Source organism: Pteropus alecto, unplaced genomic scaffold (genome assembly GCF_000325575.1).
Source record: "Pteropus alecto unplaced genomic scaffold, ASM32557v1 scaffold63, whole genome shotgun sequence".
In the NCBI taxonomy this organism is placed as follows: Eukaryota; Metazoa; Chordata; class Mammalia; order Chiroptera; family Pteropodidae; genus Pteropus; species Pteropus alecto.
This window is the reverse complement of record NW_006434897.1, coordinates 1033707-1053768: the sequence shown is the minus strand read 5'-3', so window position 1 is coordinate 1053768 and position 20062 is coordinate 1033707. Positions and strand designations below refer to the sequence as shown.

Here is a 20062-nt window from a genome sequence, read left to right as displayed (position 1 = left end):
AATGATTCCTAATCTTTGTTGGGCACTGAGTCGATGGATTTATTCAAGAACATATATTGAGTCCTATTACATACAGGTACTGAGCTAGTAGCTGGGATTTAATAACAGCTGCAGCCCCTGTCTCCATAGAGTTTTCCAGTCTAGCAGATTAAGAATCTGAAAGCTGTGGACCCCCTTCTTAGAAAAATATACATTCATGTAAACTGGCATAAAATTGCTAGAAATTAATGGCAACCTATACCAATGCTATAAACTCCTCGTATTTTCTCTACTCAGTTCTTGTCATTTACACTTCTTTGTTTACACAGCCAGATAGTAGGAAGGGAATGCTACCTCTTTCTGACTTCACAGTTTGAGCCACTTCTTTCATCTCTTATTTCCAAGTCATTTAAGCTTCTTTCCTCGTCACCCAGGCAACAAGCTGACATCCTTTTCTTGTCCCTAGGCACCTTTTTTCAGACCACAGTTTCCTCATGATAGTGTTGTTTTATTTTTCTTCTGGTTTCATCCTTTCTCTACTCTCTTCCTCTGTTCACAGCAAGCACCTACTCATCATGCCACTGAACGTTATTTTAAAGAAAATTGCTTTGCCAGCCTCCTGGAGAGGTCTTCTCAGTTCTTCTCTTTTATGCTTATTATCCTTTATGAGATAAAAGGGTATAGAGCAACCTTTGTAGATGAACTTCATAACATTAACTCATAAATTCCTCTGGCAGCCAAACTAAATATGTGCCAAACTCAGTTTGCCTTGGTATTTTTGTGGACAGCTCCCAGGGCAGGAGCTGAATCATGGGGAAAGAATCTCAGATCCTTCTTTCATGTGCCAGGACATATTCTTACATGTGTCACCCATGTGCAGTTACCAGTCAGCACCTAGCCCACTGTTGGCACTCCTTAAACATTCACTATTAATAACCATTGTCCTCACAGTAATTTCAGCTAGGAGATAAAATTAGGTGGCGAGTTAAAATCTAGACTAACCTCTGTGTCACCTTTCTTCTACAACTGCTGCAAAGGAGGGAAAAAGACTTCACTCTACAAGATGTGGGGCTGTTTTCTACTCATGAACGCGTGCTCTTCTTTCACTGAAGGAAATCTATGATCATTAACGAAGGGCTGTGAAAAGATCCATCTTCCATTTTGAAAGCTCTTTCCTTCGTTTCTAGAGTGTTGTGATTTTTTTTACTTTTTAGTATATGCAGCACTTTCTAGAACTAGTACTACAACGAAAATAGTTAATTTGGTTTTCTGGTATTACCACAATAATTTCTAAATTTTAGAGATGAAAAATAAATCTAGATTTTGGTTACCTCTCTTTGAATTCGGTTTAGCCAGTATTTTATTACAAGTCTCCTATAGCATCAGAATGACATGACAAAATTTACATGCCCACTACAATGGATATGATAGTATTTCCAATTACATTTTCCATTAACACAGATTTTGTCCTCATTAATATTATTGTCTGTTACATTTTCCTTGCAAATGCTCCGGATTCATGCAAGAGACAGCTATTGAGGAAAGATAGTTTGTCTTGTTTTGACTAGTATTTCCATTAGAATGAGAAACATTAACCTTCAGCTTCAGAAATGCTCCTTAGAGGGATAGATTAGTAGAGAGGCTTGTCTTAGAGTCTGCTTCTCAAAAGCAAATAAATGCAGGCACAACTGTGACTTCATATTTTAAGTAATCATTTTGCAGCCTTACGTGGGTTTTTGTTTGAATGAATGTGTTGAAAAGTAAAAATAGGCTTATCCCTTTGTTGCACATTTTTTTAATTTCTTTTAATTATGCCACTAATTTCATCTAAAAAGAGTTTCTTAACTGTTTTGTATTAAAATCTTTAGTGACATATTAATAATGAAAAAAATTTTAGATTCACTTTAAAATGCCAAAACTTAAAGTATGATTTATTTGGTTGGATTTTGGAAAGGCTGACCTTTTAATAAAATAACCTGTTTGGGGCTCTATGAACTGATATAATACAAGAAAGAACCTAGCTCACTGTGGAATCTGGAGTCTTTGCTTTTTTGTGTATTTTTAAACTAAATTAACCCAGAAGAGAAGTCATCCTTAAAACTAGCAATTTCTAGATTCTGAAAGATATCACTGAAAATACAGATTTCCAGAGTTCTGTTTACAATAGAGTTTATACCTTATGCTTCAATTTGATTCCTTCTAATAAGGTGTTTTCCATTATGGAAATACTTTATGCTTTCATGTAAAATCTAGAAAATTCAAACTATAACCTGATACTTAATTTATTTGTCAAAAGAGCAAAACATGTCGGAATAATACATGAAAGGGTATTACATTATCTGGAAGATGTCATTTTATGTCAATATTATAAGGTTAATGAAGTGTTAAATTCTTTCAAGATATTTTTACATTCTTTATGCTTTCTAAGCCTACTGCTTAGGAGAGCTTAGAAGCATACCTTTGATAACAAATAAGACGTTCATAATAAACAAAAGACTATTTCCCTTTTTCTTATCCTGCTTCAAAAAAAAAGAAAAAGAAACAGAAAGGAGGGAAGACAAGGCTTTCCAGTCAAAACTGAGAATTAATATTGATCACAAGATCTTAAGTACAGAACTTTATTTGCCTTGATAAAGTTTGAGACTGAGTCTAATGTAGCCCCATCAAGTATTTATGAAATGATTAACTCTGTTATTTCAACTTCACTATATTTCATGGAAACTTTAGGATTTTGTTATTGGTTATAATATTAGAACCAGAAAAATTTAAAAGCTCTATTTATTCAGATTCACTTCCAATTCCATCCAGTCACAAAAGGCTACTGAAGCTTTGTAGTTGATATGGATTTTGGAAATTTGTTATGTCAATTTTCCTCTATTGTGAGGCCAAACAGTAAATATTTATGGTTCCATGTGGTCCTTTTATTAACACTGTGTGGTTCCTTCCTGTGCTAACTGCATTATACAGTACACTCTATGATCTCTTTATTCTTGGCTCTGGTAAGCTATTAGTTAGGCTATTTATCCATGTCCTGTGTAGGGAGGGAGAAGAGATGGAACAAAAAAAAAATCACCAATCATTTGAAGCCAGGAAAGGAACAGGATCAATAAACTCTGGGGATGGAAAAAGCCAGGCCCAGCCTGACAGGAACAAGTCTTAACTAAGATCACATGGGTAGACTAGTAGTTAATGGTTCTCTGACCTGAACAAGGAATGTCACCTGAGGCTCCAGGCAAGGTGAGCTCTCTCAGTATTTGCTCCATAACATCCTGGATATTTCTTTGAGAACATGCATGACACTTGGCACTTATACATTCAGTATCACCCTTCTGTGCTAAATTCTATTTTTTTTTTTAATTGAGGGACAATCGACATGTAACATTGTTAATTTCAGGTGTGCAACATGATTCAATATTTGTATATTGTGAAATGATCACTGTAAGTCTGGTTAATTATCCATCACCACAACTTTTTTTCTTGGCGGTCATTATTCTGTTAATTTCTCCCATTCCAGTGCCTAGAACGTAGTATGTGTTCAGTAAACACTTGCCAAATGAACGAATGGAAAAGGAGATAGGATATACATGCAAATAACATTTCTTTTACAGTTAATAGGGCTATTTTTATACATGTTTTTCATTTAACTTTCACAACTTAATGAAGTCTTGTTCTTGTATCAGAAAAAGGAGCTAAAGTACAAAGAGATTTACCCGCTGACGATCTTGCAGCTAGTAAGCTGGTATTTAAACTCAGGTCTCTGACTTTAAAACCCATTCCCTATCTGCCATACCATATTGTCTCTCCTGAGAGCCACTCAGTTTTTTTCAGTACATAAATATTTAATGTGTTTTTTTATGGTGCAACATTTTTGACAAGAGTTTGGTGTGTGATATCTCAGTTGAAAATTATGAAATTAATTTATGTATTTACTGCTTTAACTGAAGACATAAGACGTATAAACAACAAAATTTGAAACCAAAAATATTTTGCTATTTGATAATGCCTCTTTAGGAGAAACAGATAAGCAAGTAGACAAGTGCAATACTCTATGGTAAGCACTCAGGAGAGTGTGGAACCCAAACTAGGCTAACTCATATTTGAAGGAAGAGCAATTTTTGCTAGTATATTGCTATGAAACCTCAACAACTTCCCCATGAACAGCCACTGAGCAGCATCACTAGGTCCCATATGCACATAAACCCTGGGCCCACACCAGCAGCCCACAGTGTGATGCAGGCAAGGCAGCCATGCCAGATTCAGAGACCGGCAGGGCCTGAAATTGAGAATCAGGCTTCGAGGAGCAGCAGGCAAGTGAAAGAGCAACCTCAGGGAATGATCAGAGCATAGCAGGGCCGGGCCAACCATGCGGATGGGATGGTGAGTGAGTGCTGTGCTACGTGTGTCCATGGCTCTGTGAGTTGTTGTAGGTTTATGTAAGAGGGACCTCTCCATTGCTGTGCCAGCAAATCAGCCAGGAAGTCCAGAAGTTCCTGTAAGTTAACATGGTCTTTCTAGCATAGCGTGAATGATAACCCATTAAATGTGGTACGATGCATATACTGAACACCCATATACGGTGGCCTCGACTCCAGACACGGTGACCTCTTTGCTAGTCCTCAAACATATACAAAATGATCATGCTTCAGGGCCTTTACACTTGCTTTCCCTCTTCCTGGAATATTTCTCCACAGAAGGCTCACTCTCTTGTTTCCTTCATGTCTCTGCTCATATGCCACCATAGAGAAAGGACTTCCCTGACCATCCAATATAAAATAGCAGATCTTGGCCCCTACCTCCATCACCCCCTTAACCCTGCTTTATTTTACTCCATAGTCCATATCACTACCCAACACTTTTTCTCTATTAACTATCTCCTATAAGATGCATTAGGACAGAGACCTTATTTTGTCCACTGAAGTTTTATGCCTATCTAGCAAATAGTAGGTACTCAAAAATGAGTAAATTTTATGTTTGTATCTCTAGCACCTGTCATGTAATGGACAGCCCTATTATACATATATAATAATGTGATACTAGTAAAATTTTGACCTGATTCTCATTGTTAGAATAAGAGAATCTTATAGAAGTTATCTATTCTAGCATCCTATCCAGGGTGGCAATCTCTCCCTCCCACTTGCCTGACTCCCAGGCTTCATTTGTTCCCTGTGAAGGGCAGATCACTAATTCATTCACAAGGTGGTCAGTTGTTGTATTACATAAAAATCAACTGTCCTCAGAACTCCATCCAATGTACTTGAACCTGTTCTACTGAATGCAGCTCTGTCAGTGCAAGAAGCTTGTATGTCTCACACGGAGCCCAGCACAAAGTGGGTGCCCCAAACCATGTTGTTGAAGGAATGAATAAAATTCATACATTTTGGAGAAAGAATATAAAAATTTTCAGATTTTAATTTTCTTACTTTGAAATTGATGCTAATTCAGATGTAGCAGTCATAAAAAGTATGCATTTTTACATTAGTTTGGATGTGCGTGGAATTTTGGGATTTTACATGTGTGGTGTGAAGCACTGCAGGGAGCAGAGAGTCAGTGATTGGCATTGGCAGAGAACCTTGGCTGCCTGCACAGCCCAGCCTTGGGCCACTGGGTCTCCCCACCAGCATCCTCAGCTGCAGGCCATCAGCCTGGAAGCACACATTTTACTAGTATTTTTCTGTATTTAAAATCCTTCAGTGTCTTTCCTTTATCCTCTACAGGATAAAATCCAAACTTAGCCCAGCATACGAGATCTTTCACAGTCCATCATCTGCTTACCCAACACCCTCATCATCTGCTAGCCTCTCTTCCTATCCCAAGGGCTGGCCAAACACACCCTGATGTCATGACTGCTTTTGCACTTGCCCCTCCTCCCAACCCCTCTGACCCACACTTTCTGTGCCCAAATCAAAATTGCTGTTGCCGACTCATGATGGGAACGCGAGTAGTTCTATAATATTTCTTCATAATGCATTTAAAATTCTGCTGTACCCTTGTAGCACATTTCACCTCAAATTGCAGTTGTATATGCTTCACCTCCAACTCCTCTCTCTAGCCTTTTGAGATATGGCAATGTTTTGCTCATCTTTATATGGTGCACGATAAAAATAAAAAACAATAGTCTTGTATGCTTCAGACACCATGCCAGAGGCCTTTCATACCTTCTCTCAGATCTTCAAAGGCACCTTGCAAGATTGGTATTATTAATGCCATTTTATAAATTAGGAAGTGGAGGCTCAGAGAATTGCAAGGGCCCAGTCAGAGCATCAAGCCAGTAAATGTCAGTCACGCTTCAAATCTAGATCTGCCTGTGAGCAAAATCCATGTCTTTTCCACTGTGGAGTAGAGCCAGTGGTTTGATGTATGTTCCTTGTGAAGGAAATGCCACACTTAACAACATGGAATCATATTTCTTATATTCTTACCTTTTTTTTATATATCTCTAAGGTAACAAGTATTAGAAATCTTTATTGAGATAACATTTATTTGCTGTATGCAGATTCTAACGCACACATGATTGGCAACACTGACCCTGTAACTTTTAAAAAGCTGAGCACCAGATTTGGTCATTCAACCCTGGTTCACTTAGGATTCATCTCAAGGAACAAATAATTTTTATGATATAAATGCATAATCTGCTTCTCCCCCCACCCCAATAGACAAACAGCATTTTTAAAGTGTCTTAAAGCCCCAGATTTACTTGGCATTTCTATCTGACTGTAGTAGCTCATGATAAACTGATTGATGATATTTCATTTTATCCCAAATGGGAAGAAAATGCCAGTCCTCATGCATCATTTCATGGAACTGTAATAGTAAAAGCCCTGTCTATTCCCTTGGTGATTTCAAAGTAGGTTGAATAGCTATTAACAGTAGCTGAAAATCTTAGTAGTGCTTTATTTTAAGCATAAGAACATTTCTCATTATGGAATCATCTATGATTTCCAGATGTTTTTGGTTTTTTCATTTAATGATGGTATTTTTGCTAAAATAAATTTCCAGTTATTCTCAAAGAAAACCTTTGGTACAGGTAAGTGCTACTTGAGAAATTCATTTGCGAGTAAACTTTTGTTTATAATTTTATGAAAGAGAGGAGAGTGACAAGGATTGGGTTGATAAGGTACCAAAAGATCAAAATAAAAAAGAATTAATTTCAGTGCAGTTGTTTAGAACATAAAATCATTTAGCTAAACTAGCAGTTTTGGGGGTAAGGTTTTTCCATCCCCCAGATATCCCAGCCTTATGTAGGTGCCACAAATAAGCAAAACCAAGTGTAGCCAAGTATTTAATACTCAGAGTAGATGAGTAGTAGGAAAACAAATGACAGTTGCATATTTGTAAGATATAAATTATGCATTACCGACTTGCCAGCTCTTGGCTTTTTACTTAAAAAGAAAAGAAAAAAGTCGTGCTCCCTGTGTAATTCTGGCTCATTTCCAGAGTCCATATTCCTTACTGCTAACTAAGATAAGACGCCAAACCTCTGAGCTGTTTGAATTTGCGCAACAATGTTTTAATACCCACAGCTCCTCCATAAATAGTCTGTTCTCCCCATACTTGGGGAGAAAACAACCACAGGAAATCTGGGAATGTGCAGCTAGCTCCACGCTTAATTGATCTAAGCCAGCAGGAGAGCACGCGTGTACACAGCCTCTGCTCCTGGCCTTGCAGGACTGTTTACCCAAGGGGCAGAGAAGTCTGTGTGCAAAAGACACCATGTTGCTTCTACAGCCTTAGCAACAGCAGTAGCTGGAGTGTCGTCGTTGTTTACAGTCTGGAGAGCCAGCCCTCCTTTAAGGAAACACAAACTCCTTTCCCTCATTTCTGGCCCCAGGCAGTAATCATCAAGACTGTCAGCTGCCTGCAGTTGTCAGGAAGAGCAGCCTTCAGAAATCATCTTGTCTTTCTTACAGAAGAAAAGTTAAAGCCGGGCAGATGGACGGTTGCTTTGTGCATGCGAGTGGCCAGCTAGTATCCAGGGGGCATCAGGCTATGATTTTGATTTCTGTGCCGGGTGCATCAGCAGCCGTGGTTTGGGAGGTTTCATCCGGAAGGAGTGGAATTGCTGCAGACATTTTGGGGTTTTGGTAAGCAGTAGATATTTGGGGACATTGTGCTGTTATTACAGAGCCCCACAATGAAGATCCAAGAGCATCCCAGCATACCTGACACCAAATTGCAGAGGACTCCAGATGCTGACGCCCAGCAGGAGAGCTTTGTCTCAGAAGTGCCCCAGCTGGACCTGACCGCATTGTGTGATGAGAAGAGCTGGGCAGGTAGGGTCGTCTGATATTTGGATGATTTCATAATGGAAAAGCATATATAAATTAGCATAGATGAGAGACATGTAAGCACGCAGATGTATGGGTGAGAGTGAGAGCTATGCGTGCAGAAGTAACTGCGTTTCTAAATGACTGAAAATCCTTTCCCTGGCATAGGAATGTGTCGTGTTAAGTGCTGCTAAGAGTAATTGCAGTCTGAGAAAGAAAATGTGCTTGCCTTTTATCATAGTGTCACCTTGCAGTTCTTTTCTTTTTCTTTTTAACTCACCAGAAGTGCTGATACGTGTGCGTTTTCTCTCTAGTAGTACCGAGGGGAGCCATGAGGAACCGGTATGCACTTACGGTTCCGTCTCAGTATAACCATCGCCCCTCCCCCCCATGCCAGCCATCACCCTCCTTCATTAAATCTCCTTCCCATTTTTCAGGGATAGTTTGGATGCTTTGCTTCTATGTTTGTTCTTATGGACTTTTTAAAACCCAGGTTAGCAAATGTAGGAATTTGCTTATCAAAGAGAACACTAAATACTTTTTTTGAAAGCCTATGATACGCTGGTTTTGATTGTTTTTTTCTAGAGACTTTTGGTGAAAACCTTAGAAATGTACTGGTGAGGAAGAAGAGGGTATCCTCATCTTGTCAGAGCTGTATTTCAGGAAAGATATTGTAGCAGCTTCCTCAAGCTGCTTTTCTTTCACTCTCCAGGTGTCTGCATCCACTTATTAGTGTGTATCCAAAATAAATGCCCATCTCCCTCTATGCATCGTGTGTGCTTCAAGGCTACAAAGAGGGAGCAGTCGTGCCTGAGTTCAGAGCAGCAGCATGACTTGATGATGCCTTAGCAGAGAATCACAACTACGAAAAAGCATTCTTTTTTTAAAGTGCCTGGATTTCCTTGTCTTCTTTCCCCCGACCTTTTTAAGCTAAAAAAAAAAAAAAAAATCATTATGGTAATGATCTTAGATGAAGGACCAAAAGGTGATAAAAAAAAAGACCTCAAGGAGAAAAATAGCAACTGTATTTATGCTCCTGGCACCCAGGGCTGAGTGAAGCAAAAACCATTTTTTATTCTAGTTCTCCCTCTTTTCAATCTAAGAATCGTGTTCTAGTTCTTTTCATATAATTTGGCAGTTGGTCTGAGATTTTGTCAGGTCTTCCCAGCTCATGATACATTCACTGGGAAAAAAAAAAATGCGAGGTGTTTTGTTTTGTTTTTAAGTGGTACATTCCTGGCAGTTTTTCATTATTCTTCTTTTGTGTAGTTTGAAATAATCCAGTATGTTTTTAATTCGTACATTAAAAACACCCCTTCCCTCCCCCCCCCAAAAAATAGTACCATAGTAACCATTGTCAACTAAATAAAAGAAAAAAACACTCATCAAAAATGAATGCTATATTTGGGTTTCAAAAATGTGGTCCACTTCACAACATTAACATAAAGCCCTGGGTGAAAACTAGGATTTTTGGCCAGAATTCTAATTAGCTGCATTATCTTGATGATTTATTCAGTAAAGGGACAGGTAGGTTCTTCCTCCTACTTCTAAAATGGACTCAGTTTGATTATTTTTATCTTGGTTAATCATAAATCTATAATCTCTTATAGCATGCTTACAGAGGCAAATATAAAGCTGAAAATTTTCTCCAGGGTGGTTGAAAGTTAACTTATAGTTTCCTTAAAACTGTTTCATTATTTAATATAAAGAACTTTTGTCCAGATAAATAATAATAATATGAAGGAACCAACATTTTATTTTGTACTGGGAAACTAGATAGAATTTAAAAAGCTTATTGGGAAAAAATACATTGTGTTATCCATGTAATTTATGAAATGACTTGTTTTAAATTTTTTTGCCAATTACTGTATTATCATTGAACTTACATACCTTAAATATCTACATAGATTCATTTCAAGGCCATTTTAATTATTTGGTTACTGATTTCAGTGACCATTATTATATATTTTAAATTTCCAAGTTACATTACAGCAGTAATATAGCTATTATAAGTATAATCAAAATAAAGAAATTTTTGCATAAAGGATATTTAAGATGAGAGCAATAAGTCCAATCACTAAAATACCACCTTTTTTATAGCGTTGGTAGAAACAGACAAAATGCCGATTGTCCAATAAGGAATAAACTTTGCACTGATTTAAACTGTGAATGTGAAACCAATGCAACAAAATATGTAAATGGAATAGTTAACAAAATCATTTGAGCCAATATGCGTCTGTAAGTGTCTACTGCCAGTCTCCAAGCCACCATACAGTATAACTCCCTCTTTTTGGGTTGCTTATTTGTTCCTTGTTCTCACACCACAGTTCAAACCCAAGTTCATACAGACTCATAGACTATCAGGAGAGACAGTACTTAATGAGCAGTCTGCTGGTACAAGCTTCTGTGGTATATGCTTCCATGTGGAAATGATATTCTCCAATTTCTGGGACATACTGTACCAGGAAAACAAAAAGTGGAATGAAACTAATAGATTGCATAGGCTACAAAGAGTAGAACCCTCTCCAAGTGAAATCAGAATCTAATCATGCTTCTTGTCCGAAAAATAAGACATGCTTTCTCTTTTTTCCCTCATGCAGCTATGTATTAGTGTATATTATTTGATGTTTAGTTCGAAGTATTAGTTTTTGAAGTATTATTCAAAGTATAGTTTCAAATAGCCTCAGTTTGCCTTCTTTGAAACCTGAGCCCAATTCCATGTAATGACCATGGATAGCTCTGAACACAAGAGTCAGTAATTACCAGGTCCTCCGCAGATTTACCAAGAACCAATCATGTCACACCAACTAACTTCCTTCCTTCCTTCCTTCTTTCCTTCTACCCTCCATTCTTCCTTTCTTTCTCTTTCTTCTTCCTTCCCTCCCTCACTTACTTCCTTTCTCCCTCCATCCCTCTCTGTCTCTGACTCTGTTTTTCTTTCTGTCTCTTTCTCTTCTCTTCTCTTCTCTTCTCTTCTCTTCTCTTCTCTTCTCTTCTCTTCTCTTCTCTTCTCTCTCTCGATTAAGGAAATGGTGCATTTGAAAAGGCCTCCACTGGACCTTTCACTGGGACTTGGGACGGCCCTGTCAGAGATATGGAAGGATAGAAACAGGTATGATAGTGAATTAGTAACTGATGAAGCAACTGCACTTAAATGCGCAGATGCGTGGATCAAAATTAGTAAAGCCCTTAGCCCTACCCTGTTCCACACGTTTATTAATGACTTAAACGAAGCTATTGAGTGCCTGGGGCAATGCAAATATGTGAAATTTAAGGATTAAATTTGGGTTGATAAAACTACTAAGCTTTCTTCTAACTCTGACAGTTTGAAAGACTATTTGAACAATTTAATAGGACTACCATTGTTCTGTGGTTAAAATTTGAACACCGAAGGAAATTTTATGAAAGGATTCCCCCAGTAAAGACCCTCCCTAATGGGGATTGACATGTCTATATGCCTGGGATGTGCAGTACCTCAGAGCATTTGAAAGCCAGTATGTCTTCATGCCAAGTAGTAATAACATAGTTGAAAGTGAGATGTGGAAAACATCAGTTCCCTTAATTCTGTGCAGAGTTCTTAGAAATAAATCATCTCAGTAGCCAATTTTCTTTAGTATAGTAAATGGATCCAGACAGCTAAGCAGAGAGTGTCTCTATCCCAGTGACTGCATTAACGTTAGAGCTCTGTTCCCTGTTCCTACAGTGAATTTCCTTTATTTCCATGTGTGTTGTGGTGTCTGAATTGGGTTCCCCCAGGACCATTCTTTTTTATTACATAGGTAGCAAGCATACAGCTTTTATCTCTATTATTTCTGAACTGTGGTGATGTCAGCTGACCTGGGTGGATTAATTTCTAATAGAGAGACACGCCACACTTATGTCTAGAGTTCTTTGTGACAAGACACATGGCTAAAATCAAAATCACTATACCCAGGGAATTCTCGTCTAGATATGAAAATCGAATTTGAAGCTTCAAATCTTTTCTTCTTTCTCTTTGAATAATTTTCTTGCAATATTCTTGTCTGTTTTGTTACTCTAGAGTTACTGGTTAAAATATAAAATATTTTCCCAACCAGCAATTGGGAATTGTCAGTGAATACATCTTAAAACTGACTCTCTCTGCAGGTAATATAATTTGACATAGTATCGTGTACCACACTATTCTTTTTCCTTCCTTCTCATTTTTTTTTCTATTTGAATGCCAACTATTAAAACACGAGATAGCCTTATACTTTTAGATTGTTTCAAACTAAAACAGAAAGAATAATTGGTTTTATTTATTCTTTACTTATATTGAACTATGTATTACATGTAATTTTATAACTCTTTTGAATAGGAGCCTTGAATTATAAAACCGTATGGGATAAAAGAGAGAAAAAGAGATAATTCATATAAACATTTCATGTTGCATAGGTGAGAAACTTCTACATGCAGGCTGATGATCAAGCATACCTTTTTTTTTATTAAGGTTGAAATTCATAATGGTTTTACATTTCTCACTTTAAAATAAGTGAATTCATCCACCCTAACTCTATTTTTAAGAGAAAATGTCACCCATAAATAAGCTTTATATTTCATATATAAACCCCTGGTGACACTAGGAAAACGACACACTTGGTCTTCTTGTCAGTGAAGTGGGTCAAGAATGGAGCCACAAAATACAGCTGTGCTCACAAAGAGAAAATCTGATGAATGGCCTCATGTGAGCCACAAAGCATGAAACAAGCATAATTCTGTTCCACGAATAGTAGTTTATAGTTAATTCAGAATCACAATATATCTTTTACTGGAGCCATGTTTGGTTAATGGTCACAGATACTCATTTTGCAAACAGAGACCACATAGTTGAAAATGTAAAAATTAGTCGTAACATTTTCTAAGAGGTATTCTGCTAGATTTGGACAAATTAAAGGGCTTTCAGGATTTAAGGTAACACCTTTTCCAACTAATTTTTGATAAGTGGAAATGCCAAACTAGCCAGCACACCCATATGCCAATATCAACATCAGACTATTTTGTCCATGCCCTTTGTCCCACTAAACCACCTTGCCCTTCCCCCTAGTTGTTTTCCTCCTTTCCTTCTCTGTGGTGAGGTTATTGCCTGCTGCATTACTGTACTGTCATAGCCATCTTAACCTTTTTCCAGACTTGGCTCCACTGATTTTAATCCTTGCAGAAAATTACTGCTGTTTAATGAAATATCATGAAATAGAAGATGCAATCTGGTCAGGTTAGTAGTTCCACTCTCTGCATCTTAACACTACATTTTTATTATTTTTCCAGGGATTTTCACTCACCCCTCCCCTCCTCACCTCTCAGTCTGTTTTTTCACTTGTATGTTGGCTGTTCAGAGCTGCTCATATCTGAGCCCAGCTCTTGGGAGGAGTCAGCTGATAGCATTAGTACAAATGATGAAGCAGCTCCTGTGCATCTCCAGCTTCAGCCAAGTAAATCTGCCAACATATTCACTACCACTTTTTGAGAGTGAATAGACAAGAATCTGTCTTCAACACTGCCTTCAGTTTTTGAAAATATTTATACTATCTGTGTTCCCAGATAAGTTGGTTCTCTTTATATCTTGAGAAACTATGGACCTCATTCCACATGAAGTTAATTTTTCTTTTTAATTAATGTGCTTCTCTCCTGCTACACAGTTGGGTCTTCAAAAATTTCAGATAGTCACCCTTGCTATTGAAGTGCCTGGCACATTCTAAATTGAAGCACTGTGCTGAAGTCAAGAGATTAGTTTCTCGTACCAACTGTTATTATTGATTAGGTATTTGCTCTTCTTTGGGTTTCAGTTTCCTTATCTATAATCTGTTGGGTTGAATCAGTTCTCAAACTAAAACAGAATCATTTAGTCAATTAGCCATTAGTCAGTTGCATTTAGGGTCACTTGTACAACTTTTAAGTGCATATGTGTACGTGTGTGTGGTTGTGTCTGTAGACGTGCATTTTACATAGCTGGACCCTCGCCTAAAAATTTCATTTAATTGGGTGGTGTGAGGACCTGTACTTTTACATTAGGAGTTATTTATATCTCCCTGTGTGACCCTAACGTGCAGCCAGTTTGAGAAATCACTAGATTAGATGATGTATGATGTTTCTTTCAATCAGGTCTAATGATCTATGATTATAATGTGATCTTTTTATATAAAATGCTGAGTATTTGTTTAAGATAATTTTGTAGATTTTATAAATACTTTGCTAGCTGAAGGAGCAACTGTTCCATGATTCAAACTGTAGGAATCCCAGAATTTAAGATCGTAGCCAAATTCTAGCCTTGTTTAAATCACAGTAATCCACAAATGTATTTAAAGCATAACTTTTTTTAATGCATAGATTATTACAAATGAAATACCCTACCTCATTTGAGACCTAGCTTTAGAATATATTAAATAGGATTTTTTAAATAAGGAAAGGAATATATTGAGGTAGGTCTTGCAGTAAATAAAAATAAATATCACCCTATTCCCTCCTAACATCACAAATCAGAATTTTGTGCTGAATATGTTTTTTATTAAAGATTGTCTAAGATAATTTGTACAGACTTGTCCTCGGTAAGATGTTGTTTTTTGTTTTTTTGTTTTTTGTTGTTTTTACTAATTTACATATGCATCTTACTTTAACTGCAGTCTTGAGCAGCTTCTGAACTTTGAGCTGCAGAGCATGCATCTTAAACATGCTAATCCCAACACGCTAAGCAGAAGCACCCAAAACAGCTTACTGAATGACCTCAATGGAAAGTGCAAACTCCTAAATAAATGGACTCTCACACGATTAATGTGATGCCTTAGCCGATTCCTTTAGTCAATAAAAGATGGATAGCCATGATCCCAGATATCTCCCTCCCTGATGCATGTGCATTTTTTTTTTTATAATGTCTTCACATGGAAAAGTTTTCGTCCATGATCTGGGGAGAGGGGGGCAGGAGTGGAAGCATTCTTGGCTCTCCTCTTTCAAGCCTGTTCCTCAGGGCTGCCCTAGCAAATTCTCTTTTGAGAGTAAGCGAGGATATCAGATTCATTTGGTGATTCTGGTCAGGACATAGTATCCCTCGTCTGAACCTTAAATCTAAAATGAGAAACTATTCAGTGCCTCCTAGATTCAGTGACTCCTTGGTACATTCAGAAAACTTGGCAGACAATTGTACTTTAAAGAACAGTTTTGACCTCTTAACCTCATTATTTTCCAGAGCCCATCCCGACTTTGTCTTCATGGCAGCAGGAGAACGTGAACTCCGATGAAGCACACCGCTCCCCACAGGCCGGGCTCCTGATTCGTCAGCTTCTGGATGAAGACAGCGACCCCATGCTCTCTCCTCGGTTCTATGCTTATGGACAGAGTAGGCAATACCTGGATGACACGGAAGTGCCTCCTTCTCCCCCAAATTCCCATTCTTTCATGAGGTATGTTTCTTTGTGTTACTGATAAGCAAATACATCATTGCTAGAAAGGTTAGTACTGCTGCTGATGGCCAGTAATATTTTTAAGTTAAGTTGTAAGTCTGTGAAGGAACGTGTTTGAAATTCTCCCTCCTAGGACACTGGCTCCATTACAGTATTTCAGTTGAACTGTGGCCCAACTGCAATATCACATATCGAATTTCCATTAGTACCTTCTTTCCAAAACTCTCTCAAATTTAACTTTGAGGTCCGCAGCAGATATTTTAGTCCTAACTTTGCCAATTATAAACGAGCTAAAGAAGATTAGACCCATTTAGTGGATGGGACATAGAGCTCGAAGTCACAAAATGAATTAGTAGTCAAATTTCTTTCATTAGTGAGGATGGAGACTGTTTGCACCCTCCCCCTCCATGCCGCGTGCTCACCCCCCAGCCCTCCCTGGCCGGCAGTGACTGACTGCCGGAGAATCTGACCCAAGTGCACCCCTCACAGGCGGCGGAGCTCCTCTCTGGGGTCCTACGATGACGAGCGTGAGGACCTGACACCCGCCCAGCTCACACGAAGGATTCAGAGCCTTAAAAAGAAGATCCGAAAATTTGAAGACAGATTTGAAGAGGAGAGGAAGTATAGAGTAAGTGCGTCCTCACAGGGTTCTCTTCATCCTCTCCCCTCCCTGGACATGACACGCCAGCATATCAATAATTCAGAGAAGTGATAAAGGTTAAGGGAGAGTTCTAAGGAATCTCAAAACAAAAAGGGAACCAAAGCTGAATAGTATACCCCGATAAACCTCGGACATCATGTATCAGCATTTTCCTCGCACAAGTATATTCTTACAAATAAATTGAGTGTTTTAATCTATATTTTGTAAACTTATCAGTGAGCAGAAATGGGAAAAACTGTTAAATGAAGTCTTTTGTTTGGCTAAAACCTCATTCAAGATTACCTTCTAAAATTTCGTTAGTATTGACCTTATTCTACTCTCAGCTCTATCCTAAGTATTTCCCATAAGAGTAGCAAAAAGGCATTTTTCAAGGTGGTTGCAATATAAAATATCACATACCACTCTGCTTTCTATACTGTTAGCCTGACAGGTTAAACCTTACAAATAATGGAAAAGGGGCTGTGGACCTCATAGAAGCCCGTGATCATAAAAATCCAGCATTTTGCCTCTGAGGAGGTATTTAAAAGCATCAAAAAAAAAAGAAAAGATATAAAGAAGGATAATAGAATTACACTAAAATTTTCTCTGATTAGTCATGGTTAATTTCTTATTCCAATGGGACTCAACTTTCCTTCCATTTTAAAATAAACTGATCATCAAATGCTTCTTTTTCCTGCCCCAATTCCTAAACATTTACTTTAATTTTCCTTTTCTCAGCCCTCCCACAGTGACAAAGCAGCCAATCCAGAGGTTCTGAAATGGACAAATGACCTTGCCAAATTCCGGAAACAACTGAAAGGTAGGTAAAGTTCTAGACCGAGGGCATGCTTTCTGTAAAAGAAGCTAGGTGCAGGATCCATGTCTCACTGCATGCCAAGGGTTACTGCTAAAATATTTCAGAAAGACAAGTTTCTTGAAGCTGCTTCTCAGAATTCAGGGGACACCTTTTCCATGTCTTCACGTGAACTCAATCATAGGGCAACTCAGGTCAGCCAAGATGCAAATTCTGCAACATTTCTTTATTTCCCTAAATCACTAATATAAGAATAATGGTTTCAATTCAACATCCATTAATTACCTCTTTAATCCAAGGTTTTATTTGTTGTGGTGTCAGGAAAACATGGACAGACACAGAGATGGATATAAAAAGCTTTCATCCCTGCCCCTCAAAAGAGTTTGCTGTCTTTTAGAAGATAGATTCATATAATCAGCTCAATAGAATACAAAGTAAAAATAATTCCAAAGTGAATTAAAAAAAAAAAAAGTCAGCCAGTAGTTGAGTGCTAGATCAATAAATATCTTTAAATACTAAGGGAATAAGTATAAGAAGAACAGAGAACAGCAAACAGGTAGCTGTGGCTAAAGCATGGATGTTAAATAAAATATCTAGAGCTTTCTCAGGAATTAGAGTTAGGGTAACTGTCCAGATAATCCAGGAAGACATTATCATTTTCTTCAGTTTTATGTAGTAACCCAGAGATTTCAACTAATATTATAATTAGATACTTTCTTTAAAAAAAAAAGACGAGCTAAGCAGTTATTAACACCACAGAAAAACAATTTGGGTTCACCAGACATCAATTCTCATATATCCCTTCCCCTAAATCTTTTCTACTAGAGTCAAAATTAAAGATATCTGAAGAGGACCTAACCCCCAGGATGCGGCAGCGAAGCAACACACTCCCCAAGAGTTTCGGTTCCCAGCTAGAGAAGGAAGATGAGAAGAAGCAAGAGCTGGTAGATAAAACAATAAAGCCTAGCGTTGAAGCCACACTGGAATCGATCCAGAAGAAGCTCCAGGAGAAGCGGGTGGAAACCAGCCGTCCTGAGGACATTAAGGTGTGTTGATTCTGTGAGGGCCCCAAGCTAACAGCATGCTAATCCTGAACCATTCCAGTCAACATGGAAGAAACATAGGGCATGTCACATGGATCTCAGTGGAAGAGTGATAATGACACTTTTTTAAACCTCCCACACCCTCATCTTCCATACTCTTAGATGTCTAGGGAAGCAGATGAAACAACTTCAGAGTGTTTTAACTGTAGGTACTTTGATTTTTTACTACAAATCGAAAGCAGAAAGCTCTGTTGTACAGATTGCAGAATAAATTTGTTTAGTTTAATACATGGTTTGGTGACTCTGTGAGGTGGAAGGATTATAGACAAACCTTTGGGACTGTATAACCTTAACTGTAGACATTGCTTGGGCCATTGAGCTAAGCCCAATGTGCCTCACACAGCCTTGCTTAACTTAGTGTTTAGCACACCTTTGCTGCCTCAGAGATGATACCGGTAGCTGATGATGATTCTGCTGTGTATCCATATTTCTAGCAAGAGGTCAGGAATAATTGATCCTAAGTGAGCTTTGGATAGAGTTAGGAGGAACTGTTTTATGAGGATTCTTTTTAACCTTACTTTAGGAAACTTGTTCAACTAAAAGAAGTTGGAATGTTCACAAATGTTTCCCCCTTTTCATTTCTCTGTCTTCGTGTTTATACAGGATATGACCAAAGACCAGATTGCTAATGAGAAAGTGGCTCTGCAGAAAGCTCTGTTATATTATGAAAGCATCCATGGACGGCCGGTACGTGAATGTACTGAATTTTCTTTCTGATCGGGTTAAATTATGTGGCTTTAGGAATGGATCTTCAGTGTTCATTATTTTGCAAATGAGGTAGGGTCTCTATGTTTAGAAGATTACTGTATTTTTCACCAGAACTAAGCTTTCCAAAGGCTAACCCTGATAGATGCTAAATTCAATTGAGTTTCAAAGATAAATTAGTTTGCAACTAAAATTTAGTCACTAGTGTCCTGCTTCAAGAGGGAAATGGTAGAGGCAGGGTATAAATTGGTACAGAGACCCCAGAGGGAGGAGACTCCTCTGTGCCTGGTCTGTCCTCATAAGCTGCTTCTGGCTCTAGGCATTCTTATCTATAAAATGAAGGTGCTTAAGTTCAGTCTCTCGGCAATGCAGTTGCAACCAGTGTTTGTCTGTAGAGAAGTTCCAGCTGCCATCCAGACCCTAAAGTGTGAGGAATCCAAAATGTGGCTTTCCCTTTTTATAACAAGGAGCATTTGAGGCAATTTGTTAGTGAGTGTTTATTAAGTGTTTGTTCCTAGTCTGGTGGAAGACGGTAGCATGATAGGAACTTGTAATTAGATATCCTTGTCAATTACTCTTAGTAACCTGTTCAGAAGGTGGTCAAGAACCCAATAAAACAAACTCTTAAGAGCAGATATAAAGAAGTGTGAAATTTATGTTCACAGTATGATTTATATAGCCAAAAAGCATGGGTCTCTTTTCCAGTCTCAGCCATAGCTATATAATTGAGATAATCTTTTCATCTAAAATAGGTTCCTTTAAATAAAGAAGCTTCCAGAATAAAGCACTAGACTCTAAGGTCCATGTGGGCAGGGATTCTGGGTTTTGTGAACCTAATCCTTAGCAAGTGCAAGTCTCAACATGGAGTATGCCCAGTAAACTATCTGTAGAATGCATCTCCCATGGTATTTGGTTCTGAATTACCAGGTTTAAGTTGAAAAAAGAAGAAGCTGGGGATGATGATGATTGATTTTGCTAGCCTGTCCCTACAGTGGAAAAATACTGGCTCTTTGGGATAATGGTCATGTTTCAAGCCAAGTTTTTTTGTTTGTTTGTTTGTTTTTCCCCCCAAGCCAAGTTTTGTTTTGGATTTTTTAAAGGCATTGAACCAAATAGTAAATGCACTGGCACTCACATGTGTTGTGCAA

At 38.1% G+C, this 20062-nt stretch overlaps 1 protein-coding gene across 8 annotated transcripts in view; it reads left to right on the top strand.

Annotated features, from left to right (window-relative positions):
• Positions 1-20062, top strand: part of FAM13A (family with sequence similarity 13 member A) — a 240562-nt gene that overhangs the window by 200416 nt on the left and 20084 nt on the right. For all 8 annotated transcript variants that reach the window (XM_015588464.2, XM_015588465.2, XM_006910727.3 and 5 more), the window contains 6 exons: positions 8102-8249; positions 15439-15652; positions 16142-16280; positions 17031-17112; positions 17932-18152; positions 18813-18896. In XM_015588464.2, coding sequence (XP_015443950.1) covers positions 8102-8249; positions 15439-15652; positions 16142-16280; positions 17031-17112; positions 17932-18152; positions 18813-18896 — 888 coding nt within the window. The remainder of the gene's footprint in view (positions 1-8101; positions 8250-15438; positions 15653-16141; positions 16281-17030; positions 17113-17931; positions 18153-18812; positions 18897-20062) is intronic.